This window comes from Loxodonta africana, chromosome 17 (genome assembly GCF_030014295.1).
Source record: "Loxodonta africana isolate mLoxAfr1 chromosome 17, mLoxAfr1.hap2, whole genome shotgun sequence".
NCBI classification, from domain to species: domain Eukaryota; kingdom Metazoa; phylum Chordata; class Mammalia; order Proboscidea; family Elephantidae; genus Loxodonta; species Loxodonta africana.
The window spans coordinates 27,036,512-27,049,553 of NC_087358.1; the positions used below are offsets into that span (position 1 = coordinate 27,036,512).

The 13,042-nt window shown below is 34.1% G+C and overlaps 1 protein-coding gene across 1 annotated transcript in view; it reads right to left on the reverse strand.

The window, feature by feature from the left end:
- Window positions 1-422: 422 nt before the first annotated feature.
- NDFIP2 (Nedd4 family interacting protein 2) overlaps window positions 423-13,042 on the reverse strand; it is a 52,098-nt gene continuing 39,478 nt past the window's right edge. The window contains exons 5-8 of the mRNA XM_003409344.4: window positions 12,761-12,885; window positions 10,001-10,067; window positions 6,944-7,049; window positions 423-1,990 (exon numbers count right to left, since the gene is read on the reverse strand). Of these exons, the coding sequence (XP_003409392.2) occupies window positions 6,946-7,049; window positions 10,001-10,067; window positions 12,761-12,885 (296 nt within the window). The 3' untranslated portion in view covers window positions 423-1,990; window positions 6,944-6,945. The remainder of the gene's footprint in view (window positions 1,991-6,943; window positions 7,050-10,000; window positions 10,068-12,760; window positions 12,886-13,042) is intronic.

Below are 13,042 nucleotides of genomic sequence, written 5' to 3' on the forward strand. Positions count from 1 at the left end.
TTCCCACTCTTTGCAATGTTATCCATAACCTGTTATGATCTACACAGTCAAATGTCTTGGCATAATCGATAAAACACAAGCAAATATCTTTCTGAAACCAAGTATGAATACCACAAAACCTAAAACAAAATTTTCAAAATGGATGTTTGATAGCTGAACTTCCTAATAATTTAAAATTACTATGAATCATAATTTCACTTAAAAATTATTAAAAGAAAATATGGGCCTATAGGAAATTAATATGAGATAATGAAGAGATCCAGCATGAGTGTGCATGCAAGTACATTCTCATTTTATCAATTTCCAAATTAAGCAACTAAATCACTTATTTTGTTTTCTTTACCCAACACACAGGTATTTTAACCTACAATAAAAATTCTGTGCAGGGTGTAAAGTGAATGAAGGAAAACAAAAAATAGAAGGCTCCGTTAGCAAAACAAACATGCACATTTTATTTACCAAAGACAATGAAAAAAATCAAAATACAAAAGAGCTTATAAAGCATAATAAATTTTATTTTTAAGAAATGGAAAAATGTCCCTGAACAGTTAGATGAACCTTTTAGTGGTAGTCACTATCTAATAATAAACAAGCAATTTTATGTTTTATACGGCTGTATTAAATGATTTTTAAGTTTAAAAGACGATATAATTTCCATCATTTTTAATGCTGGCATTCAAAAGCAAAGATATAACTGCGAACAGAAAAACAAATGAGATATAAAATGATCTGCAAGATGCAAAACACAGTAGCTTATGAATGTAATGTAGATTCCAGTTGTAATAATGGTTACTGTAGTCTATTTTTAATCTCCCTCCCCACATGCACACTCTCTCTCAATAAACATACACACTCCATACACACTGTACCCCTATACTCCACAAATGCACATATTTCCATAACTGGAAAACAGAAATTTTGCATATCTCAATTCAGGATATGATTTTTACAAGTTAACCCTACTATCATAAAGCAAGAAGCTGTTAATAGTACAAGTTTCTATTTGCTAAACTTAAACATCTAAAGAAAAATTATTACAATGACATTGAAAGATACTTTTATTGGCTTTTTAAAAGATAATTGCAAATGAGAATAACTTGTTCAGAGAATTTTCAAAAATATCTTAAATGAAATAAATATAATATCTAATACAATCTCTTCCTGCAAGAATCTCTAAGACGGGCAATGCAAAAAACTAAGCTCCTCACTTGAGAATCCCCACTGGTATACCCTTTAAAAAAAAAAAAAGTTTTCTTATAAAGGACATTTGGTACACTCACATCTTCTCAAAATCTGTCCTAAAACAATCTATATTTTTTAATACCCAAATTTTCTATATATATTAAGTTCACTTAATTTAAAATTAATGAAAAGATATCTAGACACAATTCCTAAAACAAGAGAGGCAGTAATTTAACTCATGGTTATTTACAGAATGAATTTTGCTGAATAATGTAAATATCATGGTCAAAATCTGACAAAACCTCTCAAATAATCAGCACTGAAGATTTCAATAAACTTTATATATAACAAAGGACGTTTTATACGCAGAGTTACTAGATAAATCTAAGAGCCAGAAACTAAAGCATTTGACAAGGTTAATAATTTCATATTTATTATGCTAAATGTCAGGTCAGAAGTCAGTGGCGCTTACATGCTGGAAGACTGTTCACCACTCAACTCTTTCAATTCTATCAAACACTGATTAACCAAATGTGACTGGATTTTACTGCTACCAACTTCATGGTTACTTCAAGTATATGCAAATCTTTTAAATGAGCACATAGGCCAATGTGCAAAACAAATGAAATACAAATATTTAAGAGAATGAACAGAAGTGGCTTTTCAGGATAAGCCACCCTGCCATTCAATTCTGAAGCTGTGTCTTTTCTTCTGTTATTAGTAGTCTTCTATCCTATTAAAGTTGTAGGCTGACACATCATCTGGAAATTTCACATTGGTATAGGAAGGAATGTCTGGTCGCTGCAGTCTAGGGCAAAGAAAGAATACATATTAAAATGTGTCACTGATACCAAAACAAAAAAAATCCATTTCCGTCAAGTCAATTCTGACTCATGGTGACCCCACGTGCTACAGAGTAGAACGGCTCCGTGGGGTTTTCTTGGCTATCGTCTTTACAGAAGTTCGAGTAGGCTCGAACTGCCAACCTTTAGGTTAACAGTGGAGTGCAAACCATTTGCATAACCCGGGGACCTTGGTACCATTACAATGCATTTCAAAACCCATTTTCTAGAACTATTAAATCACGTATACATTGATTACTCACAGAATAACACTTTGCGGGGGGAAAGCCTTAATTGAACATTTTATAAGATACTTTAATATGATCCAGAAATAATTATATTCACTGTACTCTTAAGCAGGCAAAAATTATGTAAGCTGTCATGTAACTCATACAAGTTAGAGATAAAACTTGAGCAACCAAATCATAAACCATACAACTTATTTATAAAAACCCACCACCACCACGAAGGAAATTTAATTACAGTAACCTTGGAACACATTGTACTTATAGTACCACATACTCAAGCATGTTAGCAGACCTTTTGTTTACGAAGGTCAAATATTTTAAAAATTTAAATCCTTTCTAGACATTAAGTGTGAGTACTTGCTTTAAAAAAATAGGATAGGCAGTAAAAATCTGAGGTCTGCTCATGTGAAGATATTTCTGGTTGCACAATAAATAAACAGTACTTCTATATACACAGCCTACACAAACTCACTAGATAACCAGTTAGACAATCTCTGCTCATTTCTTTATATTCCCCTTTATCTAAGTTGTAGCCTTGCACTGCTGATACAAACTGACACATACTGAGAAATTAAGAGCTCCTATTTTCTTCACACAACTTTTGTTCCTTGATTCAGACCGTTAAAATCAATGGATGGCAAACTGCTCTTCAAACATAGATTTGAGGTTTTTTCCACCAGATGTTTATGTGGATATCATACTGTTTTATACAAAATGTCCACCCCTCTGTGCAAGCACTCTGCCATATTTGGCTTGTTTTTCAAGCCTTCAAATTTTGTGCTGGTGGGTATTTTTTTCATAATCTATGGTCAATCTTTAAAAAAACTTGTTGCCATTGAGTCAATTTCAAATCATAGTGACCCTATAGGACAGAGCAGCACTGCCTCATAGGGTTTCCAAGGAGTAGCTGGTGGATTCGAACTGCTGACCTTTTGGTTAGCAGCCAGGCTCCTAACCACTACACCACCAGGGCTCCAAAAATTTAAAAAGTCTGATTTAATATATCAGCTAAGTTTTAACTAGAAACTATGTATCTTAGAGAAGTACTTCAGCTCACTCATATAATAAAAATATGAATATGTGAAATTCAACTTTAAAAAATCTAAAAGTTATCTAAATAAGTCCACAACTTACTAAACTTCAATAAGCTGACTATTAAGAGCACAGAAATAATATGAACAAACCCATAACAAGAGAAGAAATTGATGAGGTTAAAAAAAAAAAAAAAACCTCCCAACAACAACAAAAAAAAAGCCCTGGTCTGAAGGGCTTCACTAGAGAATTCTACCAAATGTTCAAAGAGTTCACACAAGTACTACTCAAACTATTTCACAGCATAGAAAAAGAATATTCCCAAATTTATCCTATGAAACCAGCATAACCTCGATACCAAAGCCAGGCAAAGATGCTACAAAAAAGTAAAATTACAGCCCAATATCACTCATGAATATAGATCCAAAAATTCTCAACAAAATTCTAGCCAAAATTGTACCTACAAATACAATGCAATCCCTATCCAAATACAAACAGCATTCTTTAACGAGATGGAAAATCTAACCATCAACTTTGTATGGAAAGGAAAGAGGCCTGAGATAAGCAAGGCATTACTGAAGAAAAAGAACAAAGCAGAAGGCTTCACACTGCCTGACCTCAGAACCTACTATACAGCCATGGTAGTCAAAACAGCACAGTAGCAGTATGACAGTCACAGACCAACGCAAGAGAATCGAAAACCCAGATGTAAATCCATCCACCTATGGTCAGCTGATCTTTGACAAAGGAACAAAGTCCATTAAATGGAGAAATGACAGTCTTTTTAACAAATAGTGCTGGCAAAACTGGATGTCCAGCTGTAAAAAAAAAGAAACAGGACTCAAACTTCACACCATACACAAAAACTAATTCAAAATGGATCAAAGAACTAAATATAAAACTTAAAACGATAAAGATCATGGAAAAAAAAAAAGAGAGACAATGCTAGGGGCCCTAATAAATGGCATAAATACAATACAAACAGTAACTAATATACAAACCCCAGAAGATAAACCAAATAACCTGGAGCTCCTAAAAATTAAACACTTAACACTCATCAAAAGACTTCACCAAAAGAATAAAAAGAGAAGCTACGCACTGGGAAAAAATTTTTGGCTACAACACATCCAACAAGGGTCTAATCTCTAAAATCTATAAAATACTTCAACACCTCTACAACAAAAACACAAATAATACAATTAAAAAATGGTCAAAGGATATGAACAGACACTTCACCAAAGAAGACATTCAGACAGCTAACAGACACATGAGGAAATTCCGAAGGCTGTAAATCTCTAGGGAAACAGACTGCCACATCTTTCTCCCATGGAGCCACTGGTGTTTTCCAACTGCCAATCTTTTGGTTAGCAGTTAATCACTTTAACCACTGCACCACCAGGGCTCCTTACTAGCCAGTAGAGAAATGCAAATCAAAACTACAACAAGATACCATCTCACCCTGATATTACTGGCACTAATGAAAAAAAAAAAAAGTAAAAAATGTTGGAGAGGTTGCAGGGAGATTTGAACTCTTATGCACTGCTGGTGGGAATGTAAAACGGTGTAACCACTATGGAAGACAATATGGTACCTCCTTAAAAAGCTAGAAATAGAAACACCATACAATCCAGCAATCCCACTCTTAGGAAGATATCCTAGAGAAATAAGAGCCATGACACAAATAGATATATGCACACTCATGTTCACTGCAGCATTATTCACAATAGCAAAAAGATGGAAACAACCTAAGTGTCCATCAACAGATAAATGGATAAACAAATTATGACACATACACACAATCAAAAACTATGCAATGATAAAGAACAATGATGAATCTGTGAAACATCTCACAACGTGTACAAATCTGGAGGGCATTATGCCTAGTAAAACAAGTCAACCACAAAAGAACAAATGCTGTAGGAGACCACTATTATAAAAACTCAAGAAAAGGTTTACACTCAGATGGTTACCAGAAGGGGAGGGGAAATTGCTAACTAAAATAGTAAACAGGTGTTACCTATGGTGAAGGAAAAGACAACACACAACATAGCAGAAGGCAGCACAACTTGACCAAGGCAAAGTTATACAAGCTTCCTGGTGAATAGTGTCCGTGGTTTTAAAAGCTTATGAGCAGCCAGCTAAGGTACTCCACTGGTCTCACTCTGTCGGGAGCAAGGGAAAATGAAGAAAACTAAAGACGCGAGGGAAAGATTAGTCCAAAGAACTAATGGACCACAACTACCACAGCCTCCACCAGACTAAGTCCAGTTCAAATAGATGGTGCCCTGCTACCACCACTGACTGCTCTGACAGGGATCACAATAGAAGGTCCCAGACAGAGCTGGCGAAAAATGTAAGACAAAAGTCTAACTCACAAAAAAAGACTAGATTTACTGGCCTGTCAGAGACTGCAGAAACCTTGAGAATATGGACCCCAGACACACTTTTAGCTCACTAATGAAGTCACTCCTAAGGTTCTTCCTTCAGCCAAAGATTAGACAGGCCCATAAAACAAAATTAGATTAACAAGGACTAGAAGACAGCAACGGGCAGGAAAGCTAGTAATAGGGAACCCAAGGTCGAGAAGGGAGAGTGTTGACATGTCATGGGGTTGTTAACCAATGTCATAAAACAATATGTATATGAACTGTTTAATGAGAAGCTAGTTTGTTCTAAAAACCTTCATCTAAAATACAATAATTAAAAAAAAAAAGTTTAAGAAGCTTCTTAGACACATCCAAACACCCTGAAGGACTGAGTTGCTGGGGCTGAGGGACTATGGTCAACTGGCATAACATGATTGATAAAGAAAATGTTCTACACCCTACTTTGGTGAGTCGTGTCTGCAGTCTTAGAAGTTTGCAAGCGGCCAGCTAAGATACATCCATTGGTTCCATCCCATCCAGGGCAAAGGTGACAAAAACCAAAGACACAAGGAAAATATCAGTCCAAAAGACTAATGGACCACATGAACCACAGCCTCCACCAGCCTGAGACCAGAAGAACTAGACGGTGCCCGGCTACCACCACTGACTGCTCTTGACGGGGATCACCATAGAGTCCCAGATGGAGCCGCAGAAAAATACACAACAAAATTCAAATTCACAAAAAAAGACCAGACTTACTGGTCTGAGAGAGACTGAAGGAACCCCTGAGACTATGGCCCCCAGATTCTCTGCTAACTCAGAACTGAAGCCACTCCCTAAGTTTACTTTTCAGCCAAAGATTAGACAGGTCCATAAAATAACACACGTCAGGAATGTGCTTCTTAGTTCAATCAAATGTATGAGACCAAATGAGTAACACCTGCCCAAAAGCGAAGGTGAGAAGGCAGGAAGGGACAGGAAAACTGGGCCAGAGGACTCAGGGGACCCGGGGTGGAAAGGAGGAGAGTGCTGACACATTGCTGGGATTGCAAACCATGTCGCAAAACAATTTCTGTATAAATTTTTGAATGAGAAACCACTTTGTGCTGTACATTTTCACCTAAAGCACAATTTAGAAAAAAAAGAGCACAGAAATATATTAAATATACTAAATCAAAGTAAATATCATGGGTACACATTAAGCATTTAACGTGTATCTAGTAAATCTGAATATGTAAAGGGAATGAACAGTTAATATATCAACACTTCTTACCTTTATAATAAGAAGAAATACCTTGTTCTGTGAGCAGCTGCCATACTTTCAGACATGTTTCTCACTTTTAGATAATTAACAAATCCTCTGAAGAAAAGGAGTAAGCCTGAGAATGTTGAAATAATATGGATATATTATGTTCTTATACAGAAAGGAGGTATGATAAATTTCAAATAGACAATTATAAACAAGGTCCTCTTGGTTAAGAATTTAATCTGTAAGATTTTTTTCACTCCATACTTTATTTTACACTATAATGTATATAATTCCATAAGGAAATATAATAAAATTTGACTTCTACCCAAAAAATATTTCTATTTGTTAACCCTAACTGTATCTGCATTAAGGTAAACCAAATCCAGCTATGAAAATTCAAAATTAAAAAAAAAAAATTATTAAATGATTTCTTTTAATAGCAAAGTTACCCAATGCTTTTAAACTGATTGAACTCATAAAAATCCAATTTTACACCAAACTTTTCAATTAATACATACTGAGCAAACTAAGGTCTATTTACTTACATAAAGTATTCAAGAAAGAATATGTACGTATAGCTGCTAACAATGGTGGGATAAAACCGGTAAGTTTGTCTCACAACGTCTGTCATCTGAGAAATAAGTATTTGAAGATACACGCATGGTGTAAATATTTTTTCTTATTTTCAGTAAAAACTTTATAATAAAAATTAAGATAAGAGACATGAAAGAAGGCTTAAGAGGCAGCACTCTCGTGACTGATTTTTTAGGTGATTTGGGATACATCTATCTATCTCAATTTTCTCCTCTGTAAAATGGTATTTTTAAATGTTATCTATTTATATATTTTTTTTTTATTTATACCACAGGTTTCTTTAACAATTAATAAAACTGTGAAATGCCGCAATCAAATTTTCAGATAAAAATACTACTTAAGTATAAAAGCATTGCCACTTTTTCAATATTTAAGAATACAATTCCAAGGGAAACATTTATTAACAACTCCAGTAGAATTTTAACCAGAAAATGGTTGGGGGCGACAACAGAAACAGAAGATATGTATATTTGTAACCTTCCTCCAGGAGGAATACTGTTTGTCCATTTAAATGCAGAGTCCCAAACAAAACTTGTATCCCAATTCCAAGACGGTAACTGAAGCACTTAAAAAAAAAGACGGTTGGACTAAATCAGGGTGGTAAGATAAAAAAGATACACAAGTAATGACTTAAACAAGTGGGATAAATTTAAGCTAACCCCCCTCCCATCTGCTTCCATAACCTAACTCCTTCCGTTTGTGACTCCCACTCTCTACATTCCATTCTCATGCCCTTCCAGATGCCCTTCAAAGATAATGGTATTGCTATACAAATGTAAAGTATTACTGAAAAGTGTAAACCAAAATTATTTGTGAGGCCTCCTTTCATCTATGAAGCTGCTGTTTCTAAGACACATGTTGTTCCGCTTAGGCATCCTCTAAAATAAGCCAATTCAGATTACCTAGAAACCAGTCATTCAGCAGCTACTATTTCTCAGCCTTGTACAATGTGCTCAGCATTCTTTTCAGTACAGGTCGTCCCCACCTTATGACAGGGTTCCGAAGTTCCAATGACTCCACTGTAAGTCCGTTCTGACAAATAACTCATTTTTAAATTTTTATTTTTTTTAGTTTTCATTATTATTGCCTTTTATTATCAGTATCTATAAATCTGGCAGTGTTTTGACAGTAAATCATAAAACTGAACATCTGTGAGTGGGCATCTGAGAATGTTAACATCACCAAATTACACGCTGCAACATAACAATAAGATCCACAAGGGGAAAAAAAAAAGAACAGTCATAAGTGCAGTTCATCACAACTCAAATACGTCATAAATTGGGGACTACCTGAATATGTGAAGACAGCATTTTCATTATGGTTAAATTTTCACATTTTATATCCCTCAAATAAATGCTAGATTATGGCTCTGATATGTCTGCCCCACCGCTGTCTTCCTAAGACTGCTCTAATCCCTTAACTTATATATGAAAAGCAAACACACTACCTTAATGTGTTAATAGGCTTCATACATTCTTTTCACTTTTAGGTAGGAAACTCATTAAAGAACACAAAGTTTATGCATCGGAATGCACTGAACAATATAAAACTGGCCAAACCCCTTTACTGACTCTGCAACAAGGCCACAGAACTAGGAAAATATCACCATAACTATTAGAGAAAGAATCCAGGATCTTCAGTGACCTTACTTGACCACCGAGCACTTGCTTCTCAAAAGTTCCTAAAGACTCAGTGGCACAACTAAGTAAAAACTCAAAGAGAAGAGTGCCACCTACTGAAATGACACTATTTTTTTGGTGCAGTTATTTCACTAGAGAAATGTGGGCTTTAAAACCTAAGTAGAAATAGAAGTATGCTTTCATGTCAGTAAATGTATTTGAAATGTGGATTAAAAGTATAAAGTGATTTTAAAATTAATTTAATTATCACACACCTAACATGAAAAACACAAGGGACCAAAATTAGAAATCCATAAAATTCATCAATACGAATAAAAAGACATACCTTTTAAGAAGACAACTCAACAAATGTACTGTGATCATTAAGCATGAAGCCTTTCTTTATGCCTGGCTTAGTACTTGATTAATACAGGGCATATTTCAAAGGCATAAAGGCTGTTTCCATGATCCAAAAATAAGAAAATGGATAAAACACCCAGACGATCATACTCTCAGCATTCCTTAAGTTCATTAAAAGAAATTATGCAATATATTTTCTAAGATAAATGCTGAAGACAATTACTTTTTAATCATATTAGAGTTTTCAAATGTTACAGTATTCAATTATCATTCAACCTCTGATTCTTTAAATTGACAGTCTCTGGATTTTAAATATAAGAACCCTGGAGTCCTATCTAGAATTACTAAATATCTGAGGTATAAGTGTTTGGATATGAGAATTTTAAAGAAGGAAAATTATTTCTACCAAAGCTGCAATTTATTGATGTCTTACAATTTTAGTAAATATTAATGTTAAACATATTAAATGCAAACTAAACAAACCTAAATGCATTAGGAATAAACTTACCAAGTACAAGAAATATCCACCAAAGCCAATACTGCCCATTGAAATATCCAGTAAAATAATCAGAAAACTATGAAATGAACATAAATATATGTGTTATTTCTGTACCTAAATTTGAAAATCACAGGTTAGCCCTGGTTTGAGAATGACTTATCCCAAATAATCTTTAACGCTTTAAAACAGCATAAAGGAAAAAACAGAAGAAGAAAAAAAAAAACCTTATAAAAATATAAAAAATAACAATATACATATAGTTATTTGAGGAAAAAAAGTTTATACACTAGCAAACCAATTGTCATACAAAATATTTTAGAAACAAGCAATTTCAAACTGCTTACAAGAACGGTAAATACTATATATCTGAATCGAACATTCTTCCATAAAAGAGTTCACATCAGTCCCTTTTTTCATAACCTCTCAAAGCCACAGCTACTATCCCAAACATACTACAGCAACACGCTGCTTTAGATATTAACACCAAAAGCCACATTAGTTTAATCTTATCAGATGGGGATGTTCTGCTGACCTCTGAAAAGAAGGGCTTTTGACCTTCTGTACACCCCCTACTGTTAATCACTACCAAAAATACTAGGCATATAAAGACCCCCAACTCATTAGAGTCTTTTTATTTTCACACTAGATGTTCCAGCATTCAGTTCCCAACAGTGAGCTGAGAACAGCTAAATGAACCTTGAAGTAGCATTTCAACAGTTCCTGTGAGTAGCCATGGTAGACAGTTCTACATTCTCTGTGATGTGGGAATATCAACAGGCAGCTGGAAGGCAGGGTTTGATGCTGGCAGGCGGATACAGGTATCTTTTCCTTGACTAGACTCTAGCCATCATGCTTCATTAACTTCAAAAGTGAAAAATACCAATCTAATTTTCTTCAGAGTTTACTTCAGGTAATTCCTCCCTTAGTACTTAAACATTGCCCCCAAATAATTGTTTTTTAAGATACTTGGGTTTCATTTGGTTGTACTGTTTTTAAAAGGGCCTAATATAACCCACTCTAAAGCTATTAAAAATTAGTTTACCAGTCATGAATCTGATTTAACTGAAAATGATTTGCTAACTGCAGAATTAAGCTTTGCTCTCAAATCTGATATTATAAGTATCTTTATCTCTAACTTTATTCTAACAATTATTTCCAATTATCCACTGCTAATTTCCATAAAGGCTTAAAAATCCTATAGCACTGGAAATAATAAAAATGCTTACAAATTGTAAGAAACATCACCATCGTGGAAGCATATCCACTAAAGATTATCTAAATCACTTTTTTAAAGCCTCTTAAGCATTTTCCCAGGAAGTATTTTCAATTAGTAAATGAACCATGATCTAAAATAAAATCCTCAGCTTCACGTTTTAGAAATTACTTTTAAAATTTCAAAGTACTACTAAAGATGTAAAATCCACATGCTCCTACACCTTTAAAATATGTAAGATGAAGGGAGAACTTAAAAATTGGAAAAAAATTGTAAAGTAGGACTGAGCTACTTTTTAATCAAGTACTTAATAGTTAGAAATAAAAGATTTTCATATAGGTCAAATCATTGCAGAAGTTTTGGAGGTACAAGAACAAAATTATAAAGAATCAGAGCAAAACATTCTTAAGTTTCTGTGCATGTTAACCAGTAGGAGGCAACCATAAGATCAAGAACAGAGTCATTCTTCATGAAAAATATTTACCATAAAGCTACTCCTTATTTACTCCCAAGGGAAGACTACTACCTTCACCTTGACATCAAAGGGAAAGACTCACTACATAAAAATTCAGTAATGAGTTATCAAAATATTTTAAAATATTAAAAATCATAGGACTGAGCCAAGTTGTTGCCCTTTTTTTTTTTTTAAAAAAAAATAAGTAAACCAATCACAGGTTGCAGAAATCAAACTATGGAAAATAGATTCACTGACATTAAATGAACATAAATTAGTTACATCCTGTTTACTTTCAACAAGAATTTCAGTTCTTAATAAAACACATATGAATTTAATGAAAACAATAAAAACATAAAAGCCTTAAATGTAAGTTCAGAGTCTCTGACTAAAGAGAATAGCAGCAGTATGATTTATAAATTACTTGTTATCTAATGAAAGGAAACCCCATACTCTTAGGAGAAAAGCCTTTCTCTCAAGCACTAAACTCCAGGAGGAATTTATTGCCTGGAGCTTTGTAATAAAAGGCGGAGTCAGATGTGCGTAAATTGGAATCTCCCCATACTGTACTCTTGAGCACTCACTGTTTAATTTTTTGAAGTGAGTTTTTTTAGCTTCATGATAATTTTACTAAACAATAGAAATGTTTAACTGATGTTAGGCATGCCTGCACTATATGACAGTAGTAGTAGCTATGATTTACTGAGCATCTATATTTGTGCAGCAAGTGGACTAAGGATTTTAATTATATTATTTCCATACATTACAAAAATCCTGAAAGGTAGCTATTATCAGCACATTACCTCCCCATGAAGAAACTGATGCTCAGAACAATTAAAGGTAGAACAAAGATATAAAAAAGATGAGATTCAAATCAAGTTTTTCTGATGGCAAAGTTCTTTCCACTCTAGTACAGAACCTCTCATACAATAAAGTTATAAAATGTTCACACCACGGAGATCACAATGATAATTAAGCAGGAAGAATAAGACCTGAAATAATTGAATTGATATGCATAAAATTAACACTTATAAATCACACAGAAAAACTTGTAAATTTTAATTTTAGAAATAAAAGCAATTTAGGCCATAGTGGTACTTACCCTGACAATAAGGATCCATTTGATCAATGAAAGACCAAATCCACAGATAGCACCATACCTTCCAGCTATGGTATTGGTTATACAGAAGGATAAACAAAATCCAAGCCAGTTGAAAATAAATGCCACTAAAAGCAACAGAAAGTCCTTTTAATGACCACCCTTTGGGAACAAATTAACATAGATGTAATATTAGCGATACTTCATTGCTCACTGCAAACAGGTTACCTTTCTTGTAACTCCATAACCCATTTAAGCCTTCTTTGCAGACTGTACCTTACTTTT